The following is a 25,976-nucleotide window of genomic DNA, read 5'->3' as shown; positions in this document are numbered from 1 at the left end:
AATAGGATTAGAGGGAGAAGGATGGAAACAGCTTGTATGGACAGCACTGACCACTTTCACAGTTGATCCCACCAGCTGAACAACCTTTGATCCTGGGCATTCCAGGCCAACTTGTGCATATATTGAAGAAAGGGATGATCTACACATTCCACTCCCAGAGGGAAGAGTTAGGAAGTAGGAAAATGAAAGTCATGAGATCCTGGAGAGGGGACATACAAGATTGTGCTACAGGAAGTTCTAAATAAGAAACAATTGTTAAATTTTCAGTGTGGACATTTATACCTCAGAAATTGGCAAATACTATAAATCAGGGCTCAATTTTTCGTTTTATTGATTGTGTGGACAATAGAGTGACAGAGAAAGTATTAATAATGAAGATTAAACTTAACATGTCATAAAGATATTTTTTTAAGAAACAGAGCCAGTTATTAAACATTTACACAGGTCAGTCAAGCCAACCAGTACTGGGTGTGGTGGCAAGAAGCAGACCTCCTGTGCAAGTCTACTTTAGAACCTAAGTGCTAAGTGTTCCTTTGAGAGTTCTAGTCCATCCCCCAGCTCTCATCTCTCCCCAGTGGCAAAGTTGTTTCATTTGGTTACCTATAGAACATTAAACTCCTTTTATAAATGCTTCCAGATTATTAACGGGTCAATTCTATTGTGATAAGTTATATAATTTTGCCTTCTAACAACCAATCACCAAGACAACTATTCTCAATCAAATATGAGTAAAACATAAAATCTTTTTGTTATTTTCTTGTGCTTGAGTTAGTTTCTTTTTTTGAAGCATAGAGAATTTCTGTCTTAGAATTAATAGTTAATTATTGGTTCCAAGGCAAAAGAATAGTAAGGGTTAGGTAATTGGGGTTATGTGACTTGCCCACAGAGTCACACAGCTAAGAAATGTCTGAGGTCAGACTTGAACCCAGGAACTACCTTCTCTAGGCCTACTTCTTTATCCACTGAGACACCTAGTTGCCCCCACAGAGAATTTCTTTTAATTCTTTTTTTTTTCAGTTCCAAATTCTTTCCCTCTCTCTACTCCTCTGTCTCTGGAAAGGAAAAACAAAACAAAACAAAACAAAACAAAACACCTGATCAGAAATATGTATAGTCGAATCAATGACTGATTTAGCAATTTTTCTTAAAGACAAGAAAAAGAGAAAAAATTATTCAATTTGTACTCTGAGTTCTATATCTGAAGGACAGAATATTTTATCATGAGTCTTTTGGAATTGTGGTAGGTCATTGTATTGATCAGTTATTAAGTCTTTCAAAACTGTTTATTTTTATAATATTACTGTTATTGTATAGATTGTTTTCTTGGTTCTATACTACTAAGTCCAGAGTCAGAAAGATCTGTTAAATTTAGTATGAGACATTTACTAGATGTGAAATCTTGGGTAAATCAATCACTTAATCCCTCCCTGATGATGAGAAAAGAGCCCAAATTTAACCTAAAGTTCAAAATCAAGAAATGAGGTGGGAAAATGAGCAAACAATAATTAAAAGAAGAACTTGACCATAAAAATCTACTATGATGACAGAGAAGATCAAAACCCATTGCTGAAGAAATTTAGAAGCAGAGAAGGTAAGGCATAGAGTTTAGACTAAAATCAAGGTTTATCCATTTTTGGTTCTAACCTCATTCTTCAACTTTATGTGGAAAATATTCAGGGAGGGAGAGTATCTCTGGTATGGAGGGCTTGTTGTGCCCTTCTAGGGCAGCTCTCCAGCCTCTGACCCCCACCTAACACCCAGCTCTCACTTGTGGCTCCCGGTAGCTACTAGCATGTGGCAGCAGCCACACCCTGGGCAAAGGCTTCAACAGGCCAGCTAAACCTTGTGAGGGTAGCCATCGGGTCGTCAACCCCTGGTGAACCAGGGCTTTGCTCACTCAGCATGTGAAGACTGCTTTGGCTGAACAGGCAGAAGAAACCAATAAGAAGGTTCAACGGCTGATATGGCGACGCAGCAAAGCACTGTGGAGTGCTTAGGGCGTGTTGGAGCACAAAAGACAACATGGCCATCCAATGCAGCTGAGGAAGCCTCCAGGTGTAACGACTTTTCGTGCCATTGGACCCAGGCTTCCAATGCCGAGAGAGTGGGACTGTCTCTGTGCATCGACTTTTCCACTTAAATCTCCTTCACGCACAAGTGTCTTTGCGCACACTCATCTATCATAGATGAAAACGCACAAAGACAATCGTCATTCTCGGTTACCGAGAGACTACTACTATATTCACTTTATTTTGCATCAGTTCATACAGGTCTTTGCAGGTTTCTCTGAAATCATCCCCTTCATTATATATCATAGCATAATTATAGTCTATCATATTCATATACAACAACTTGCAAGCCATTCCCTAATTGATGGATATCCCTTTAATTAGCTAATAATTATATCTAATTATTATTATCTAATTATGAGGGATTTAAATAATTTTATGACTATTGATAATTTTTATTTCTTCTTCTGAAAACTGCCATATGATCCCTTAAACCATATTTCCCTTCTTTGCTTGCACAAACACAATTACTGATTTTCTTATTTAAAAAATAAAGAAAAAAGAAAACTAATTTTTATTTATATATACAGAAATATGTATATATATTTTATGAATAAGACTTTTATTAATTTGCTAAAAAGATTTCCCCCAGTTCCCAGTTTTTTACTATCCAAATTGGTTTTGATTATGCAAAAACTTTCTAATTTTATGTGATCAAATTAGCTAATCATTTATGTATTTTATTTTATTTTTTACAAACCAGCTCCTAGTTTTATTAGTAGTACTCTTGCTCCTAGTTTTATTAGTAGTTCTCTCTCTCTCTCTCTCTCTCTCTCTCTCTCTCTCTCTCTTATTTTAATTTTGTCAATCTTTCTTTTGATTTTCAAAATTTTTACCTTGGTTTTTAATCGGAGTTTTAAATTTTGTTGTTTTTTTTTAGGGTTTCTTAGTTGCATGCCTAGTTCATTGATTTGTTCTTTCTCTCTTTGTTAATGTAAGCATTTAGAAACTGACAAATTTTGATATAGCTTCTAATTTTTGTCACTATCTCTTTTTTGTTTGTTTAAAAAATCCATTTATTTCCTTCAATGATAGCTTTTATAAGAGTACAAACCACATCAAATTGCATTCTTTTTTTAAGCTTAATTAATTAATTAATTTAGAATATTTTTCCATGGTTACATAATTCATCTTCTTTTCCTCATCTCCTACTGCCCCCTCCCATAGCCAAGAGCAATTCCACTGTGTTTTACATGTGTCATTGATAATTGATCAAGATCTATTTCCATATTATTAATATTTGCAGAAGGGTGAGTCTACATCACCAATCATATCCCCAATGTCACTATCTTTAATAAAATTATCAAGCATTTATCATTTATTCTTTGACACATTCATTCTTTAAGATAAGGTTATACATTTTACAATTAATTTTTATCTATATTTCAAGAGCCCCTTAATTGATGTAAGTTTTGTTATATTTTCCTTTTCTATGTCTTTGAAATTTCTATGTTCTAATACATAGTCAATTTTTGTGAAGGTGCCATGCACAGTTGAAACATAAATGTACTCCTTTTTATTCTCATTCAATAGTCTCCACGTCTATCATATTTAACTTTCTAAACTTCTGTTCATCTCTATAATTTCTTTTTCATTTATTTTATTTAAATCTATTTGCATCTGAGAGAGGGTAAATTGAGGTTTCCCACTAACATAGTTTCACTATCTATTTCCTTCTATAATTCATTTAACTTTTCCTTTAAGAATTTGAATGCTGTGCCACCTGGTTTATATGTGTTCAATACTGATATTAATCCATTCTCTATAGTACCTTTAACAAAATGTAGTTTCTCTCTTTACCCTTCTTAATTAAATCTATTTTTGCTTTAGTTTTGTCTGAGATCATGACTTCTATTCCTGCCTTTTTAACTTCAGCTGAAGCATAAAAGATTCTGCCCCAACACTGTATATATTTCTGTTTCAAGCGTGTTGCTTGTAAAAACACATTATTGAATTATGGCTTCTAATTTATTCTGCTATCTACTTCTATTTTATGAATGCGTTTACCTCATTCATGTTCACAATTATGATTGCTAACTGTGTATTTCCTACCACCTTTTTTTTTCTTATATGCACTCTTCTTTTTTTTGACCATCTCCTCAAGAGTATGTTTTGCTCCTCACCAGTGCCTCCCTTTTTCTATCTTCTATCTTGTCTTGTTCCCTTTCCTCTTTCTCTTAATCTCTTTCCCTCCTATTTCACTGTTAGATAAGATGAATTTATTTACCCAACTGAGTATGTATGTGTCTATTTCCATCCTAAAACCAGTTCAAATCAAAATAAAGTTCAAATATTGCCTATTCTCCCTGCCTCCACTGTCCTTACACACACACACACACACACACACACACACACACACACACACACACACACACATGTGTATAGGAATATATTCTTTCTTGCATGACCCATTTATGTGAGATCATATCCCTCATTATTCATCTCCCCCCATCCTTTCCCAATGCATTCATCTTCTCCACCCATACATTATTCTTTTGAGATTGCCCCAATATAATAAAACCACACTCATATTCTCTAATTAAACTGCCTCTAAGATCCCATTACAAAGTTCTGAGGAGTAATAAGTAATAGAGCTGCCAGGTAAAACCTGTTCCTGCTTTCCGTGCTGGTTCAGAGGTACCCTGGGACATCTTTCTACCCCAGTGCCTCTTTCAGTCTCAGCTTTCTTATCATCTTTGAGTGCTGTAATGCTCCCTATCCCATCCCTCCACCCCTGCTGCACTGTGATCCTGGCCAGCCCCCACCCCAGAATCCAAAAAGCTGTTTATCCTGCTAAGCTTCCTTGGGCTGGAAAAATAACCATGGTACCCAGTGACTCTTCAAATGCGCATTGTGCCTCACCATCTAAAATGTGCCAAGACAGTTTGCGCATTAGAGATCCATCTTATTTGCAAACATTCCAGTCCTGCCTGGACGACAAGCTGTCTGCCAAGGGACCACTCACTGGAAGCTCAACCAAGAAATGGAACCAGTTCAGAGATGCAGTGAATGAAACATCAAAGGCAGTCCTAGGCCCCAAACAACGCAACCACCAGGACTGGTTCAATGAGAACAACACTGCTCTTGAAGACCTATTGAGCAAAAAGAACAAAGCCTTTATGGAGTGGCAAAATAACCCAAACTCTGTTCCTAAAAAGGACAGATTCAAGTCTCTCCAAACCACAGCACAGTGTGAGATCAGGACCAATGGTGGGGAAAAAAGGCAGAAGAAATTCAGCGCTTTGCTGATATAAAAAACTACAAACAATTTTTCAGTGCCCTCAAGACTGTCTATGGGCCATTAAAACCCACCACCACTCCCTTGCTATCCTCTGACAGTGACACTATCATAAAAGATAAAAAAGGCATCAGCAACAGGTGGAAAGAACACTTCAGTCAGTTTCTCAACCGACCCTCTTCAGTCAACCAAAGCGCCCTTGACCAGATCCCCCAAAACTGCACCATTGAACAACTTGATGTCCCTCCTTCAAAAGAGGAAGTCCAAAAAGCCATTAAACAAATGAGTGCAGGCAAGGCACCCAGTAAAGACGGGATCCCAACCGAGGTATACAAGGCCTTAAATGGAAAGGTGCTCCAGGCATTCCACATAGTGTTGACCAGCATATGGAAAGAGGAAGACATGCCCCCAGAACTCAGAGATGCCTCCATCGTAGCCCTCTACAAGAACAAAGGTGCACGAGCAGCCTGTGACAACTACAGAGGCATCTCACTACACTCCACTGCTGGAAAGATCCTCTCCCGTGTTATACTCAACAGATTCCTGTCATCTGTTTCAGAGCAGAACCTGCCTGAATCACAATGCGGCTTCTGACCAGATTGCAGCACCATTGACATGGTCTTCATGGTGAGGCAAATGCAGGAAAAATGCCTTGAGCAGAACCTGAGTCTCTACATTGTCTTCATAGACCTGACAAAGGCTTTCGACACAGTGAACAGGGACGCATTGTGGGTGATCCTTAGCAAGCTCGGTTGCCCAGCAAAATTCGTCAGACTGATCCAGCTCTTTCATGTCAACATGACAGGGGAAGTCCTATCTGGTGGAGAGACTTCTGATCTCAACATCTCCAATGGTGTGAAACAAGGCTGTGTCCTCGCTCTGGTAGTATTCAACCTATTTTTCACCCAAGTATTATGACATGCTGTGATGGATCTAGACCTGAGCGTCTACATCAAATACCGTCTGGATGGCTCACTATTTGACCTTTGCCTCCTGACTGCAAAAACAAAGACAACAGAGAGACTCATCCTGGAAGCTCTCTTCGCAGATGACTGTGCTCTCATGGCCCACCAAGAAAATCATCAAACCATTGTGGACAGGTTCTCCGCCGCAACAAAACTGTTTGGTCTGACTATCAGCCTCAGCAAAACAGAGGTGCTGTTCCAACCTGCACCAGGGAGGCCAACGAACCAGCCGTGCATTACAATCGACGGCACACAGCTTTCTAATGTCAACACTTTCAAGTACCTGGGCAGCACCATCGCCAACGACGGGTCCCTAGACCACGAGATTAATGCCAGGATCCAAAAGGCCAGCCAGGCACTCGGGCGGCTGCGCTGCAAAGTCCTCCAACACAGCGGTGTAAGCACTGCGACGAAGCTCAAAGTGTACAACGCAGTGGTCCTCAGCTCGCTCCTGTACGGTTGTGAGACATAGACACTGTACCGGAAGCACATGAAACAGCTGGAGCAATTCCACCAAAGCTCCCTCCAGTCAATCATGAGGATCCGATGGCAGGATCAAATCACCAACCAGGAAGTCCTCGGCAGAGCCAACTCCACCAGCATCGAAGTCCTGGTCCTCCAAACCCAGCTACGATGGTCTGGACACGTCATCCGCATGGACCCACAGCGAATACCAAGACAGGTATTCTATGGTGAACTGTCAGCTGGACTCAGGAAACAAGGCCAACCAAAGAAAAGATTCAAGGATCAGCTAAAATCCAACTTGAAGTGGGCTGGCATTACACCAAAGCAACTAGAACTCGCTGCCTCTGACAGAAGCAGCTGGCAAACCCACATTCACCATGCCGCCACCACCTTTGAAGATGAGCGACGTCGACGTCTTGCCGCTGCGCGTGAATGCCGACACCAGGCCACAACCGCACCTCCCGTAACAACTGGTGTCCCATGCCCCATGTGGCACAAACTCTGCGCCTCAGCCTTTGGACTCCAAAGCCACATGAGGGTACATCAATAGATGATAATGCACAAAGACAATCGTCATTCTTGGTCACCGAGAGACTACCACTATACCAATCAGAAGTTGGACTGATACATTTTCCAGGTTGTTCTGGAGGTCTGCTGGGTGAATTGAACAAAAATGCTGACATCTTTTACTTGGTTTTTAAAAATTAGGTTAGTAGAATGTTTTAAGTTAAGTAGTATCATATAAGCACTAAATCCCTTGCCAATCTTACCAGCTTTCTATTAGTCTTATGTCCTGCAGTTATGTTGTTGGTGAATAGAAAGAATACAGGTGATCTTAATGATCTGAAAGATATCATAATTTAAAATGTGTCCTAACAATTTGTTATGAAAAGTTCACATTTTAGAAAAGTGAATTAGACATTAACTTCTCGTAGTGAACACATGATTTTTAAGATCATAATTTTTATCCTTGCCCTTTTTTCAACTTCACCTTAGATGTGTTTCTAGAGAACTTCTTTAAGCCTATTTGGATCCAAGGACTTTAGAAAGAGAAGAGGGGGGAAGAGGAGCATTCTGAGCCAATCTTGTATCTTTAGCTCTTTGTTATCTGACAGTTGTAGATTCCTAGCAATGACAGCTTCTCTAGAAGCATCATTGATGAGTCACATAGGAATATTATCTGGATGTCATCCAACTGGAATTTCTCACTTGGCAACACCATTTTTTGCACCATTAGGGCAGAATGTAAAGGAGATGGAATCTTTGGAGAAAGTCATAAAACTCAGCACACATTCTACATGGGCTTTGAGTTAAACTAAGAAGAAGGTATTAGTACCTCACAATGATCAGATTGGTTCACATGACAGAAAAAGAAAATGGCAAATGCTGGATGGAATATGGAAAAATAGGCACGCTATTTTGCACTGTTTGGGGGAGCTGTGAAGTGCTCTAACCATTCTGGAGAACAATTCTGAAGTATCCCCAAAAGGCTATCAAACTATGATAGTTTGATTTTTTTGACCCAGAAATACCACTACCAAGCCTTCATCCTAAAGAGATCAAAGAAAAAGGAAAAGAAACAAAAATATTTATATAAACTCTTTTCATGGTGACAAAGAATTGGAAATTGGGGAGATGCCTATCAGTTGGGAAATGGCTAAATAAGTGGTAGTATATGATTGTGATGCAATACTACTGGGCTATTAAAAAAAATGATAGGGTGTTTTAAAAAAAATCCAAGAAGTCTTAGATGAACTGATGATACAAAGTGAAGTGAACAGAAGCAGGAGAACACTGTACACAGTAACAGTTATCAAATGTGAAAGACTTAGCTACTCTTGATCAAGACAATTCAAAAGAACCCATGATGAAAAATTCTGTTCCACTCCAGAGAAAGAACTGATGAACTCTGAATGAAGACTGAGCATATTTTTTCACTTTATTTTTTGGGTGTGCTTATTTGTATGTGTGTGCAGGCATGCTTTCTTTTGGAAAATAGCTAATGGTGTCGGGGTGTGAAAGGTATAGTGTATATCTTCTCAGATTTAGAGATTTGGAAAACCAAAAGCCCAGTATAAGGTAACATGGTGCTCAAAATTAATCAATCAGTCAATATTCATTAAGTGCCTACTGTGTGCAAGGCACTGTGCTAATCACTGGGGATACAAAAAGAAGTAAAAGATAGTTCCTGACCTCAATGAATTTACATTCTAATGGGAGGGCACAATATACAAACAAATATATACCAAGGAAAGTAAAAGATAAATGGAAATAGTTAACAAAAAGTAGGTACTAGAATTAAGAAAGGTTGGTAAGTTTTCTGTAAAAGGTGGGATTTTATTTGGGACTTAAAGGAAGCCAGGGAAGTCAGTAATTAAAACAGTGGAACAAGCATGGAGGGATAGCCAGAGAAAATGCCTAGAGCTAAGAGATAGCATTTCTTGATGGTGGAAACATCAAGGCCAGTATCATTGATTCAGAGTAAAGTGTAAGAAGCCTAGAATGAGAGGAGACTAGGTTGTAAAGAACTTTGATTACCAAATCGGGCATTTTGTATTTGCTTCTGGAAGTAATAGGAAACCACTGTTTTTTATCAAGTAAGGGAGATATGGTCAGACCTGTACTTTTTAAGATACCAAGCTGCCTTCTTTTAAGATTCAACTAAGGTACCAATTGCTTCCTTAATGAAGCCTCTCTCTACTTTCATCTTAGGCACTTATGTCTCATTTTGTGTTATATTTATTTGTGAATATGAGAGGGATATAAGTAGGAGACTCTTTCTATTAATAGTTCTATCAATGTTCTTTCCACGTTCTATTTTGGTAAAGGAACTAATGATGTTACCCAGTGTGCTCATTCAGAAAGGATAGGTGCTGTCAGAACTGTCTTGGTCATAATTAGTTGAGAAAGTAGAGACACATTGAAGTTACTTGTGGCCTGTGGGAATTGGTACCCAGATTGAGCAATTTCTTTTCCTGATCCCATGTATTCTTAAGGGGTAATGTTTTTTCTGGTTAGATTTGGGGACCCTTTAAGATATCTAAAGACAAAGTCTTCCTAGATTTCAAAAGTTTTTGAAAGGGAAAAAAACAAAAGCAAAATGTTTTCTCATAAGGGGAATTTAACTCATAATTTCTTTGCCCAAACATGTCTACTTTTGTTTTTTAAGAGGGAAACAGTAGCAGAAATGTTACATGTAAATAAATCTAAAAGATGCAAAACATATAAACATCAGATAATTTTCATGTCTCCTCCAAGAGGAAACAATGAACTGTAAATATACAGTCACCATGGGGAAGAGGACCAAAGAATGATGATGATTAAGGGCAAGTAATAAACTTGAGGGAGAGGACATCCTACATTTTGGGGGCTAGGGGAAGAGTGGAGAAGTAGGAGTTGATCCAAACGGGTAAAGGGCATTCTATGCTGTGGTCATGCCAAAGAATGCATTGGAATAATCCAGAGGGCTGGATAGGAGTCATGAAAGCAAGTCTGAGAAGCATTCTAAAGGGTTGAGGGGGAAGGGAGGCTAACATGAAGGAAACTTTGCAAGTTGTCAGTGAATGAAAGTCTGTCATTCTCCAGCCAAGACAGAGTCCTTTATAAGTGTTCAATACTGATTTTTTATTTTTAAAACCTTTACCTTCTGTCTTGGAATCAATATTGATTCCAGGACAGAAGAGTATTAAAGGCTAAGCAATGCAGGTTAAGTGACTTGTCCAGGGTCACATAACTAGGAAGTATCTGAGGTCAAATTTGAACCCAGGATTTTCCATCTTTAGGCTTGGCTATCTGTCCACTGAGTACCTAGGTACCTCACCATGTTAGCTCTTTTGCAGTTACAGCTTGGCTACTATTAACCTGAATTGTAGTTATTCATGATGTAAGGTTTGGAGATGCATCTCTCTCAATCCCATTTACCCAAATGGTGGTAGTGGTTGTTGTTTAACAGTCTCCTAAACTATGAGAAGCAGTGTGGAAGAATGGATAGAGAGGTAGCTTCAGGATCAGGGAGACCTGAGTTCAGGTTCTACCTCTGAAACACATAAGCTTGACTTCTCAGTTCTTAGAACTGAGAACAACTTAGAACTTAGAACAACTTTCTAAGATGACAATGTTAGAGAACATATTGACAAGCACTGGTAGAAGAAGCTTCCTCACATGGAAGTCCCTAGAGAAGTAGAATCATAGATCTAAGCCCTACCCCCATTAAAATATCAATAATAGCACTGATGATAATAATCTGGGGGTAAAACAGGAAAGAATAATATTAATAATAATTTATATAGCAGGTGATGTGGCAAAGTTGGGACACTAATACACTGCTGGTGGAGTTGTGAATTGATCCAACCATTCTGGAGGGCTTTAAAATACTGTCTGCCCTTTGATCCAGTCATACCACTACTAGGTTTTTTTTTTTTTTACCCCAAAGAGATTTTAAAACACTGGGCAAGGACCTGCTTGAACAAAAATATTTATAGCTTCACTCTTTGTGGTAGCAAAAAAATGGAAACTGAGATGTCCCTCGATTAGGGAATAGCTGAACAAATTGTGGTATAAGGAGTAATGAATTAATGAACTTCTATAAGAACTGGAAAGACCTCCATGATCTGATGTGAAATAAGCAGAACCAGGAGAACATTATACACAGTAACTGAATCATTGTGGAACAATCAAAAGGGACTGACGAATAGTCTTACAATGATCCAGGACAGCTCTGTGGGAATTATGAGAAAGAATGCTATCCACATCTAGAAAAAGAACTGGGGAAGTAGAAATGCAAAAGAAAACACATGATTTATCCCTTGTTTAGATGGGTATGTGATTTGGGGTTTTGGTTTTAAAGGATTGCTCTTTTACAAAAATGAATAATATGGAAATGTGTTCAAGTGATTTTATATACATATATATATATATATATATATATATATATATATATATATATATATATATATATATATATATATATATATATATATATATATATATATATATATATATATATATATATATAAAACCCAGTGGAATTGCTTGTCGACTCTGGGAGAGAGGAAGGAAAAAACATGAATCATGTGGCCATAGAAAATTTTTAAAAATAAAATAATTAAAATAAATAAATGCACCCCCAAAAGAAATTATTTATGACCAAAAAAAAATTTTATACAGCACTTATTATGTGCCAGGAACTATGCTAAGTGCTTTACAATTGTCTCATTTGGTCCTCACAACAACCCTGGGAGGTAGATGCTATTATCATCCCTATTTTACAGTAGAGGAAATTGAGGCAAACAGAAGTTAAGTGAATTGTCCAGGGTCACACAGTGAGTCCCCATCTGAGGTTAGGTTTAATTCAAGCCTCCCTGACTCCAGGCTCCATAGTATCCACTTCACCACCTAGCTGCTCCATAGGAAAAGAAATCAGGAGAGTCAGCGAAAACATTGGCCCAGTCTCATCCCAACCCCAAACTAAAAATGGCCAGCGGAGAATGTGTGGGATGGAAGCTAGGTAGGGGGGAATGTTTGCCACAAGGAGAAGACAATTAAGAGCCAAACTCCCACTGCCATCCCTGAGAGCTCCTTGGCTAATTGCCCACGCTTTGTGAATCCTAGTATTTACTTTTGATGTGTCAGCCACCAACTAATTATGGAAATACTGACATCACTAAACTATAACAACTCAAATAGTCAGCTTACATCAGAAAGCTGTATAATTTCCAACGTGAATAAGTACTATTCTGTATCACCAGCTCCCAAAGGGGTATTTTCTTGGCTTAAATTAGATTTTTCATTTTATTATTAAGAGTACATAGTACCTTTATTCAGCCACTTGGAGGAGTTTGGGAAATCTGAACATAACCCCCATTAAACTGTGTCTAGAGAGCATTTTAAAATGAGCTAAACCTGTTTTAAAAAAAAACACTTACTTTCTAACTAAATCATCACTATGTATTGATTCCAAGGCAGAAGAATGGTAAGGGCTGGGCAATGGGAGTTAAGTGACTTGCCTGGGGTCACACAGCTACAAAGTGTTTGAGGCTAGATTTGAACTCACATCTCTAGGCTTAGTTCTTAATACACAGAGCCATCTAGCTGCCTCCCTGCTAAACCTATTTTTAGATTTCATTTTTTTTATTCAGTCTTTTCCAATTCTTCACAAACCTATATGGGGTTTTCTTGGTAAAGATCCTGGATTTGGTTGCCATTTCCTTTTCCATCTCATTTTACAGGTGAGGAAACTGGGGCAAACAGGTTTAAGTGACTTGTCCAGGGTCACCCAGCTAGCGACTGAGGCCATATTTGAATTCAATTCTTCCTGACTTCAGGTCTATAATTCTATCTATTGAGCCACCTAACTACCTGTTTTATTTTTTAATTCTTTTGCTATCATTAACCACATAGGGACAACCATCATTTAGAGGAAATGACAGCTGAAGATAATTAAGTTCCTTACAGCTAATTGCTTCCTGAAACTAGAGCTGGAGTTGGCTGCCTAACAGGCTCTGCTTGTATGATTTTTCACCTTAGACAGCAGCTTCTTTTCTCCATCCAACTCAGAAGCCAAGCACACAAAGGCCCTGCCCTCTTTCTAGTTGCCTTCCTAGACCTGCTGGACTCAGGCTAGTGGTAGTTGGATAGATTTGTTCTTCACTACTAGAGGGCCAATGAAAGAGAAATGTCAGTTCACAGAGTCTCAAAAGAAATGCATTCAATTCAATGAGCAGACAGAGAGAGAACAATTTTGCCTTTCATGGACTGGAAACAGGGTTTAAATAGACACCTCAATAATAAGCAGCTCAATAATTTGAAGTAGCTCTAACAATGGAGACCAGGAAAGGTTGTTTTGTTTTACTTTTAAGCTTTTAAATAATATTTTATTTTTTTCCTCAATTACATGTAAAAACAATTTTTAACCTTTAAAATTTTTGACCCAAATTCTCCCTCTCCTTCTCTTCCTCCTCCCTGAGACAGCAAGTGATCTGAGATAGATTTTACATTGCAATCATGTAAAACATTTTTCCATATTAGTCATTTCATGGAAGAGAACTTGAACAAAAACTGAAGAAAATGAAATAGATTAGGTTTTGGTTTGCATTTGGACTCCATCAGTTCTTTCTCTGGAGAGGGTGCACTTTGCATCACGAGTCCTAGTGGATTGTTTTGGATCACTGTATTGGTAAGACTAGCTCAGTCATTCATAGTTGATCATTGTATGATATTGCTGTCACTGTGTACAATGTTCTCCAGGTTCTGCTCACTTCATTCTCCATCAGTTCATGTTAGTCTTTCCACGTGTTTCTGAAATCTTCCTGCTCATCATTTCTTATAGCACACTAGTGTTCCATGACAATCACCTACCACAACCTCTTTAGCTATTCTCCAACTGATGGAGAAATCTCTCAATTCAAGAAAGGTTCTAAATAGGAAGTGGTACCTAAGGTAAACCTTGCAGGGAGCTAATAATTCTATAAGCTAGGGAGGGAGCGCACTTCAGGCTGAGGCCTGGGAAAAATAAGTCAGCCAGTTTAGTTGGAAATGTGTGACAAGGAGTAATATGAAATATGACTTAAGAGTTAGGCTGGGGTCAAACTGGGAAACGTGAAGCTAAGGGACTTGTATGTGTTTTATCCCAGATAGAATATAAAACCCAGGAAGCTAGGTAATCTAGTAGACAGAGTATCAAGCCTGGAATCAATAGGCTCATCTTCCTGAGTTCAAATCTGACCTCAGACTCTTACTGGCTATGTGACCCTCGGCAAGTCACTTAATGCTATTTGCCTCAGTTTCCTGATCTGTAAAACGAGTTAGAAAAAGAAATAGCAAACCATTGCAGTATCTTGGCCAAGAAAATTCTAAATAGAACCCTGAAAAGTCAGACATGACTGAAAAAGGACTAAACAACAACAAATATAAAACCATTGAAGATGCTTAAACAGGAGAATTACATGGTCAGACCAATACTTTGTATAAAGAGTTTATTCACTAAGTTGAATAGTATTTATTAAGTACCTTCTACATGTCAGGTACCAGGCTAACCACTATGGTTATAAAGAAAGCCAAAAACCAGTCCCTGTTCCTAAGGAGTTCATCTTCTAATGGAGAAGACATCCTATTATTATTATTATTATTAATAATAATAGTAATAACTCGAATTTATATAACATCTACTATATGCCTGGCCATGTACTAATTGCTTTATAATCACTATCTCATTAAATCCTCACTATAACCCTTGAAGTTGGATGTTATAGTTATTTTAATTTTACAGATGAGAAAACTGAAGCAGAGGTTAAGGGACTTGCCCAGGGTCATACAACTAAGTAAATATTTGAGGCTGTTTTTGAACTCAGATGGGTCTATCTGACTCCAGGTCCAGTGTTTTATCCATTGCAATATCTAACTTCTCCAGTAACTATTTACAAACAAGATACCTATAAGATAAATTGGAAGTATGGGGGCAATCTCAGAGAGAAAGCACTAAGATTAAGGACAACTGGATAGATGGGAAAGGGCAGAAACTGAAAATAATGAGTCTAACTGGAAGATTTTGCAATAATCCAGGCTTGTAGTAATAAAGGTCTAAACGCATGAAGATGAGAAAAGAGATCAAACAGAAGAAATATTGTGGAAGTATAATTGACAAAACTTAGTAACTAATTGGAGATATAAAAAAGAGTGAAGAGTCGAAGATATCTACCAGGCCAACAAACCCAAGTGCCTGGAATTAATGACAATACTTTCCAACAAAATAGAAAAGTTTCAAGATACAGGTTTCTTTTGGGTCCAGAGATAAACAAATGTTTATATCAGAGAGAAGCTTCTCTGTTGGACTATATAAGACATTGACAAGTTAGCAATAGCTTGGAGAAGGTTTAAATAAAATCAATCTGGGTATTAAAGTAATAGGTTAACATAGGATAGTGTTCAAGGAAGAATCAATGGGCAGAGATTAGTCAGTTTCAGACCTCTGGTACTAACATTTTTCAACTTCTGCTTATATTAGCTGCCATCTTGACCTGACACATGTGATGCTGTCTGGCCCCTTGGGATCCAGTTTGAGGAACAGTAAAAATTAACCTGTCTGTACCACTCCCCCCCCAAAAGTAGCTTTTCACGTACATAATCCCTACCATGATATGTGACAAGAGTCTTAGAACCCCTTACCCCTTTCCAACCTATTGGAAAAAAAAACTATATGTGGAACCAGAGGTTCTGGATTTGAATCCTGTCTCTTTCTGCCTTTGTGTGGCTTACAGTTTAGTCACTAACACTCTATTAACTTGGGTTTTCTTAGTTCTAAAATAGAACAGATAATCTATGACTTGTCTAGCTTTGAATTCTATGATCCTACAACTATCTGGCAACTTTGTCCCTTAGTGGCTGGAACTTTTAAAGAAGGATCAAAAAATTAAAGAATAAAATGTAGGTTTCCACCCTTTTTGGAGAGGCAGCATCTTATTGTTGTTTGTTTGATTTTATTCCTCCTTCTGCCATGGATCACTCACCCCTCCCATCAAAGCTCTTACCTATTGCTTGGGTTCTATAATTGAATGTAGTTGGAAGCCTTCCCCCTTGTACCATTCCTGAGACGTTTGTGTTTTGGGGGAATTTTTGAGGATTTCACTCTTCTCATTGAGAACTAGAACCAGATAAGAATGTGGTGAAACTACAATTTAGTATCAACTTTCACTGCTTTAAGAAAACAACTGTGATTTCATAGGTATAAGGAACTCCCAATGAGGAAAAAATCCTTCTCCTAATGCAGATGAGCTACTCTTCTATAGTTTTGAACCCATCATCCTTACTTCCAGGTCTTTATGTCAGCTGCCTCATGCTACCTCTACAGTTTACCCTTCAAATTTGCACAACCCACCTAGTCCCCTGGCAATGAATAATATAAGTGAATGAAAAAATGTTCTCCTAAAATACTCCAATTAATAATGGAACCTATGAGTATCACTCTTCAAATAAACTTACACATGGATTTGGAACGTTGCTTTTGAATACTTTCTTAGTACCTACCCTAGATGTTTATATGTGAGTTTGCCAATAGTGTGCTGCTATAGAAGGAACCCTAGATTGAACATTTTAAGACTTGGGGTCCTGTTCTGGCTCTATCACCATTTTCTTTGTGAACTAAGACAAGTAACTTTTCTTCCTTGCAAATCATTTTTCTCATCTATAGAAAAGTTTGGGGTTGTTACAGTATGTTGAGGTGCATTCTAGCTACAAGATTCTATAATTTTATAAAACAAAATAGATGATTGGAAGCTAGAAGGATAATTATACGGTATAATTATAGATATTTTTTTTGTTTTTGACTTGGTTTTCAGAAGTAAATTTTTCAGACATATGAGTAAAATCTGCAGTCACATTTTTTTGGATCATTGGGTGAGGATGACTAATTTACTGTAGAAATTACACTACCTTGGCTATAGTCTAACTTCCCTATCTGTGATGATGGTCAAGCCACTGACATTCTTTGTCAGTACTGTGAAATTTCTTATGGATCAACAGAATTCTCAGAACTCTATAAAGGTCTCCCATCTCATTGCAGTTGGTATAACCTTAGGTGCCATCAATATTTCATTCTTATTGTACATGCTTCTTTCCTTGGGTCACGGTAAAGATAGTAATGATTCCTGCTTGCATCAACACAAGTAGTTTCTTTGATTTCAGTTTCTTTAAAAGAAGAAATCAGATATAGTAGAGACAACCCTGGATTTGGACTCAGAAGACCTAGGTTTGAGTCCTGTCTCTACCATTTACTAACTATGTGACTTTACAAAGTCACTTAACCTTTATGATCCTCTTCTATAAATTACATTGAGTAAATATATGCCAGTTATCTACTTATCAGTATCTCCTTTGTCTTCTGGACCAAAGAACAACATCAATGGATGCAGCCAAACCCAAGGAGAATAATCTCAGTGATCTCTAAAATGCCTTTGAGCTACATGATCCTATTATTCGCCAAACTAGTCCTCCCGAGGTCAGCTAGTGGTACTCATGGTATTACTGACTTCAAAAGAGGGAGTATCACCCTTAGTCACAATTTTGTCCCTTAATCCAACAAGTCTCTGGGTAGCTTTTTCTATTTAGGAAGTCCAGATTGAACTCTCTAATGTGTTTTGGGTACATTCTGAGTGCCTTGTTCCTTAAGTGATAAGAGCATGAAGCTTGGGTTACAAGTATTAACATATGTGTGCATGTATTTCATAATTTTTTTTGGTTAATGAGTACAATTCAGCTGGGAGTTAAGGTTAATTCAATATTTGGTGCTAAGCTTTGTCACAGTAAACTAAACTTTTTTTCTTTGGTGTTTTTGCTTAATTGTTTCAGTTATATCCAACTTTTCTGTGATTCCTTTTGGGGTTTCCTTTGCAGAAATATTGGAGTGGTTTGCCATTTTTCCCCAGTTCATTTTGCAAATAAGAAAACTGGGGTAAACAGGATTAAGTAATTTGGCCAGCCTTTATTGGCCACACAGGCAATAAATGTCTGAGGCCAGATTTGAATTCAGGAAGATGAGTCTTCCTGATTTCCAGCCTAGTGCTCTATCTACTGCACCATCTAAGTGCTCCCAAAACCTTTTTTTGGATGCCCTCTAATAAAATCACTGAGATTTCATTCCTGGACTCTGACTTCATTCAATGATATCTTTCTTTGGTCCAAAAGACAAAGGTGATACTGAAGATGACTTAATTTTTATAAAGACAAGAATCCCTGAACTTTTCCAAATTGATTTAGGTTCAATGATTTCTCCTGTTTTTTTAACATTAGTGATATAGTAAAAATTCACAATTTCCTTGATACTTCATGGTTTGCAAAAAGAACCACTAGCCTCACCATGGTCTCATGAGATAGCTATGGCAAGTATTAGGGTTTCCATTCAACAAATTAGGAAACTGACACTCTAAGATGTTAAGTCACTTGGCCAAGATCACACAGCTAATAAGTACCTAAACTGAGGATTCAAATCCAGGGCTGGTCTTCTATCTACCACAAAGAGCTGCTTCTATTGTCAATATGAAGGGTTGTCTCTCATGACAATCAGCTTGTTCAGATATCAGCAATGAATCGGCCTAGATCCTTATAGAACCATTGTTCTTTTCATTCTGTTTAATCAGTAAGAATTTATTAAGCATTTATTTGTCAGGCACTGTGCTAAATGCTGAGGCTCTAAAGAAAAGACAGGTCCTGCCCTCACGGAGCTTACATTCTAACGGGGGGAAGAAAAGGTCATCAACCGGTATATTCAACGCAGAGCCAAAGATTTAGAGTTGGAAGATATAGTGGACATCATCTAGTACAACTCTCTCATTTTACAGATGACAAAATGAGGTCTAAGGGAGTTAAATGATTTGCCCAAGTAATAAATAATAAAGTCAAGATGTAAACCAAATCCTCTTATTTCCTATTTCTCCAAATACTGTATTCTTTGTACAATTCTACCCTGTCTGTCCTTACAGAGAAGACACAAAGACCTCACTGGGGAAGGGACTGGCAGCTGAGAGGACAAGGAAAGGACTCTAGAAGGAGGTACAGCTTAAAGGAAATAGGACTAAGATGGTAAAACAGTCATCGATACCTATAGTTGCATTATTGTTATTTTTGCTTAAGGAGCTTTTTACAGACTTTCTTTTATTTTTTTAATTATGTATAGAAACAATTTTTCTAAGAATTTTTTGTCATTTTGTGATCCAGATTTTCTCCCCTCCCTCTCCCTCCTCTTTGAGGTGGTAAATGATGTGTTAGAGTTTATACCAGTGCTGTCATGCAATGCATATTTCCATAATGTTCAAGCTGTGACAGAAGACGCATATCACACATGTAATAAAAAAAAACTCATGAAAGAAATAAAGTGAAAGATGACGTGCTTTGATCTGCAATCAGATTCCAACAGTTCCTTCCTTGGCTTTGGATTGCATTTTTTGTCATGAGTCCCTTGGGGTATCTATAGTTTTTAAATAAGCACTGTTTTTAAAAAAAGTTGATATACTACTAATTACTCTAGAAAATAAAGTCTATTCCTTTTTGTGTGAGCTATGTATCTGTTTACTCTAAAGGAGACAATTTCATCCTGTTTTACCAAGAACCTTATAGGAAACAATGATGCTATTTCCTGAGCTATCTCCTAAAACCTAGGACCCTGTTGATCCACAGATACATATTTCTTCCTAATATATAGGGATCAGGACTAGAACCTAGATAGGGATTTTTCCTCCTCAATTACCTAAAGTCTTAGTTATCTAGAGCACTAAGAGGGTGGCTTGCTCAGGGCCATTAAGCTTGTATGGAGCAGAAGCAGGTCTTAAATTCAGGCACTCCTGGCTCCTAAATCAATCCTATCCACTTTCCTATCCACTATGTTACTCTATGAGTTTTATACACACACAAATATATACACATAATATACATATATATATACTCATAGAGTCGCCATTTCTTCTTAAATTTATGGATATTTCAATTAGAAATTTAGCCCATATGTGTAAGATTCATTCATCATCCATCAGAAATTATTTAGCATTCAAAACTTTAAAAATCCTTTATTATTTGCTTCCTTTGGAGAAAAAAAAAGATGTAATACTTAGTTGAAAGTAAATGAATATATACAAGGCAGCTGGATTATGTAGCAGATAGAGCACCAGACCTGGAGTCAGAAAGACTCATCTTCCTGAGTTCAAATCTGGCCTCAGTCACTTATTAGCTATGTGACCCTGGGCAAGGGTCCTCATCTGCAAAATTAGTTAGAGAAGGAAATGGTAAACTGCTCCAGTATCTTTGCCAAGAAAACTCCAAATGGGTCACAAAGAGTCAGATGTGACAACAACAAAATGAATACATAATTCAAAGGCTGACTCTCAACTTAGAAACAGCATGTTTCAAAAGCATCTCTGCCCTTTTAAATCATCTATTATCCTCAAACTCAAAACTCTGACTAGTCAACCTTTTGAGCTAGACCATTCCACATTGGGTTCTTATCTCTTTCAAAGAAAAAGCATTAGGAAACTAGAGGCCATATGTTGTGAGGAACATAACAAATGCCAAACCAACTACGACACTCTTCCATATGCTAGGCCCGGAGAGTTTATTTCAAGAACATCTCAACATGATCAATGCCACTTGATTTACCAGGTTCATTGAGGAAAGCGTGTTTATCCAGAGCAGCTGGAAGTGCCAGATATGCACTGACATTCTATGAATTTGAATGTATTTATCATTAAGTTTGTGCTGGGGGATATGTAATTCAGCACCAGTCAAGGTTCTCCATCTTCCACCAAGCAAAATTTGATCGTAAATCCTATTTCCCCTATGATCTGGAGGCAGCAGATTGAGACAGAGTCTCAGTAATAGCCTATAAGTCAATGATTTTAAGTATATGATCGATTTCTTTCCAAACATTGTGACTTCTTTCTTTAGGAGTAGTAAACTAGGCTATGTGTGAGAAGACAGTGGATAAAAATTAAGATATATGCATATGTATATATGGAAAGAGAGGAGAGAGAAGAGAGAAGAAAAAGAAGAGAGAAGAAGAGAGAATGATATATATATATATATATATTTTTATATATATATATATGTATGTATATGTACACATGTGTGTATCCCCATCCGGTTGGAGTTGGAATTCTGAACACTGACTATCCCATTCTTCACATCTAATAGATTATGGGGATTTGTGTACTCAAGGATATGTTTGTAAGGTAGTTTTCTATCGGTCATGCCAGGTCCTATAAAAAGCATCCATACTCTATTGAATTTCATTTCAATTCAATTAATATTTATTGAGTACTTGCTATGGGTCAAGTCTTGCATTAGGCACAAGAGATACAGAGATAAAACCAAAATGGCCTTTGTCCTCATGGAGCTCACAATCCACTGGGGAAAGACAATGTAGGAACAGATACAAAACTGTCTCTGTCTTCCCACTCACTTCTCAACCTCTTGCATGGTGATTTCCCATTCTTACCACTCTACAGAAGATGTTCTGTCTGAGGTTAACAATGATATCTCAGTTACTAAATCCAATGACCTTTTCTCAAGGATCATCCTTCTTGAGCTCTCTGTAGCATCTGACACTGTTATATTTCCTCTCCCTGGCTATTCTTTTCTCCCTAAGTTTTTATGATTGTCATCTCCCACTGTTCTTCCTACCTGTCTGCCAATTCCTTCTCAGTATCCTTTGCTCAGGCTGGATCTACATAGCTACTACTAGCTACCCCTAGTCTCTCTCCTAAGCACTAGTCCTTTATTAATAACTGTAGTCTAGATAGCTCCAATTGGATATCCCAGAGAAACCTAAAACTCCACATGCCTGAAATGGAACTCATCACTTTCCATACTAAACCCTTCCTTCTTCCAACTTCTCTATTTTTTTGAGGGCACCACTATTTTTTCAGTCAACTGAATCTGTGATATTCATATTCAATTCTTCTCATTCCCATACCAACTACATTAAATCAGCAGCAAAGTCATTGACTCTACCTCCACAATATATTTTGCATCAGTATCTCTTGTCAACTCATGCAGCCACTACCCTAGTTCAAGCCTTCATCATTTCTCTTTTAGACTTTATTTTTTTTATTTTTATATTTATTTAGACTTTATTTATTTATCCTTCTATTAGGACTTTCACTTCTAGTTCCTCTTCACTGTTGCCAAAATAATCTTCCTAAAGCACAAATCTGTCCACACTAACTCCTCTGCTCAAGAATCTCAAGTATTTCATAGCCTCTAGGACAAAATACAAACTCATCAGATTGTTTTTAAAGCCCAAAGAGTCTGGCTCCAGCCTACCTTTGCAGGTTTACTTCACAATATTCTTCCTTAACATATTATCTCTTCTAGCCAGACAGGCTCATGTGCGCTACCTGGAACTCAATATTTATCTTTTGGCTCTGCTTTTGCACAGGCTCTCATATATCCACGGAAAGCCTACCTTCCTTACTTCTGCATCTTAGAATCCCTTGCTTCCTTCAAGGTGCACCTCAGGTATCATCTCCTTTAGGAGACATTCTTTGTGCCTCTAGTTGGTACCTCTCTCGATCTTCAAAATATTAATGTTGCATTTATCTTTTTATAAGTTGTGTCCTCTCCATGAAGTGAAAACTCTTTGAGAACAAGAATTTTGTTTGCATTTTGTCTTTATTAATCCTGGGGCTTAATATACTACCTCCTGTGACCTTGGGCAAATGATTTCACTTCTTATTACTTTGGCAACAACACTCTGAATTCTGTATGTTAGTGCCAGAGAAGGAGCTAACATCTGTGGGTAGAAAGAGTTTCTTTATCCAGGATTACCATCTATCAATGAAATCACGGGGATGGTTCCTTTCCCTATCACTACAATTAATACTAATCTCTCCATCCAAAGAAATGAACTTTCTAAGTGGGATCAAAGATTCCCACTTATTGTCAAGTCTCCCTTTCCTCTGTAAGAGGAAAGAAAAGAAAAGAAAAACTCAGGATTTGGGAAGGTAGCACAAGAATTATAATAAGAATAAAAAGTTTTGAGAAAGAATGAAGGAGAGATTTCCTCAGGTATAGGAAGCCAGGCTGGCAGCTATTTTTGTAGAGATGATAAAGAGAAAGATGTTGTATCTGTAGAGACAGCTGTCAAGCTTGAGAGGGAAAGGGACAAATATATAGGATTGAGTGACCTTGTCATGGAATTCTGGGAAATCTCCTCCACCAGCCTTCAAAACATAACACAGAGGAAGGAGGATAACTAGCTTTGGATCATTTAAAAGCTAGTTTTCTAGGCAAAACAAGGTAACTAAAATGGGAAATGGGGGGGACAAACGAAGTCAAATGGGGCCCATTTGGTACTCCTTTGGTCACAAAACCTGTAGAAATTCTCTGGTTTCCCTATGATCAGCCCTCTAGAAGAATGAACATTGAATGTTGGAGAATGGAATGAGAAGGGATAGAAGACAAAAGAGGGTCAAAAATTGGAGCCCACCAAAATGGTACATGGCAGGAAGTTGATACCAATGCTATAAGAAAACAAAAATCTGCAGGATGCATTCACATTACAACTATACTTCTCTCTGGCTTAGCGTTCCTAGTCTCATACAAATATTAGGAGTTTTCTGCTTATAATCAGGAAAGCTCTTGCCGAATAAGCATTTATTTCCATGACTTATGAATCATGGCATTTAATTTTCTTCATCAACATCATTTCAAGTGTTGTTTTAATAAAAATGGACTGAAGCTTATCTGTGTCCAAGCAAATTGTACATCAAGGAAGGTATGCTCATTTGCATTTAAATTCACTTTTTAAAAAAGAGAAATCCTGCCACCTCCTGGACAGAAACCAGAGAACTATTTCTTAGCAAACCAATAAACACTTCTAAGCCATCTCAAGTGAAATGAACATTCATTTTAAACTTTATAATTAAAAAAAGGAAGAACTTTGGTTTAAAATTTTTTAAGGAAGAGACCAAGCAATATCTGAAACACTTATCTGAAATATCTAATTGTTTCTTGGGCATGTTTAAGTAAGCAGAAAACAACCTTTGACTACATTACCGGAAAAGCCTTCCTTTTAGTTGTTAATCTTTCCTGAATTATTTCTCCATGTCTATTCATATTTGTAATTCTGCACCCACCAAAAGAAGAATTTTCATATGATCTCCCCAATTATTTACTCCTATACTGGCAAATATATTCATACATTAAATAAATATAAAAATATAATTAAATGGCCACCAGAGCAAGATGAGATTTCAGCTCTGATTCAATGAAACTAGCTGTAAAAGCTCAAATAGAAAGCCCTGCATTCATTCCCAAGACTTGGAGCACTTAACTGAATGTAAATAAAGCTCTCAAAAATGCAGAGATGTAATAACCACCATCATATTAGCTAGCAAATGAAGACAGTTGAAAGGATGTTTTAGGAATAATCAGAGAGAGGCTGTAGAAAGATGTATGGCACATTACCTGGGTTTGATGACAGAGCCTAGATATGTTTCCTGGTCTTGGAGAAGCTTAGCCAACTGTTTCTGCAGAATTGAATCCTTACCATGGGCTTCTTTAATAAATGGGTGTTCAAGGAGTTGGGTGACAGATGGGCGCTTTTCAAAATCCTTAATAAGACACCTGGTTAAAAAACAATAACAACAAAGAACAATATTAGTCATCCAGATGCTTAATGCAAGTATTTGAAAGAAGATCCTATTTCTTTAATATTACTTAAATAGTTCACTCTCCATTGCAGTTTTTTTTCCTTAATATCCAGGAGAGGCAAAATTTAATTTCTTATTATCTGGGTTCATTTTTTTAATAGCACAAATGATATTTTAGCTCAAAAAATAAAATATGTGGACAGATAATATGGTTTTCAACTACTCAAAATATTCTGAAAAACAGAACACGTAGTGAAGGTGATTTCTTTACTGAATCAAAGTTCTCGGAAATAAATGTTTTCAGTAGAATCTAGTTGATTAGTCTACCAACTAGATTTCAGCCACAGGGATACTGGCCACAATATAGAAAGGTCTCCTTACTTGATCTTGGGGGAAAAGCATGTAGGAATCTTCCAGCAAAGAAACAAATCATTATAGGGCAAAGTTCAACCCCTTGATTCCTAATGGGCTTCTAAAGGAAACCAATAAACCTGAGCTCTGAGAAATGATTGTCTGTAATAAAACGCAGGTAAATTAGAATGAAATAATCCAAATTGGGGAGAGGGCAAACCCCACCTTTTCAAAATGATGATGCCTCCAAGCTCCTCCTGTGGCTAATTGGTATAACCACCTTTGTGTTTCACACTCAGTGTCTTTTTAAAAGAAGACAATGACTTAAAATTGCACGCTTCATGCCCCGTGCTATTAAAGATGATTTTGACACAAGGAAATTTCTAGTGAGACCGAATCTGATGAATATCCTATCTAATTACCATGACATTTCCACACTGAATAGCTATTCAAGGCAATTACAACATATATGCTTTTAAAGATTTAAATGTGGTGAGGTCTGTGATAAATAGCAGGTGCTACCTTACAATGGAAGTTGCACTAGGCTGTCTGACACACCATCAACCTCAAACAAAATATATTGTGGGTTATGAAATTCATTGACAAATGATCAAACATCCTGCCTCACCTTTAATATTTTGGAGAATATTTAAGCACAGCCTCTACAGTAATCCTTTACTGTTAAGTTTACAAAAGGACTTAAGCCAGGAGAACTGAAATATACTCAAAATTTCTCTGCTGGTCAGTTCTACAATTG

At 37.5% G+C, this 25,976-nt stretch overlaps 1 protein-coding gene across 1 annotated transcript in view; it reads right to left on the bottom strand.

The window, feature by feature from the left end:
• Nucleotides 1-25,976, bottom strand: part of MYO3B (myosin IIIB) — a 700,839-nt gene that overhangs the window by 426,972 nt on the left and 247,891 nt on the right. Inside the window, exon 9 of the mRNA XM_056793985.1 lies at nucleotides 24,684-24,842. Within this exon, the coding sequence (XP_056649963.1) occupies nucleotides 24,684-24,842 (159 nt within the window). The remainder of the gene's footprint in view (nucleotides 1-24,683; nucleotides 24,843-25,976) is intronic.

The sequence above is a fragment of the Monodelphis domestica genome, chromosome 4 (genome assembly GCF_027887165.1).
Source record: "Monodelphis domestica isolate mMonDom1 chromosome 4, mMonDom1.pri, whole genome shotgun sequence".
NCBI lineage: Eukaryota > Metazoa > Chordata > Mammalia > Didelphimorphia > Didelphidae > Monodelphis > Monodelphis domestica.
The sequence above is the reverse complement of the archived record's forward strand: the minus strand, read 5'-3'. Positions and strand labels throughout refer to the sequence as shown.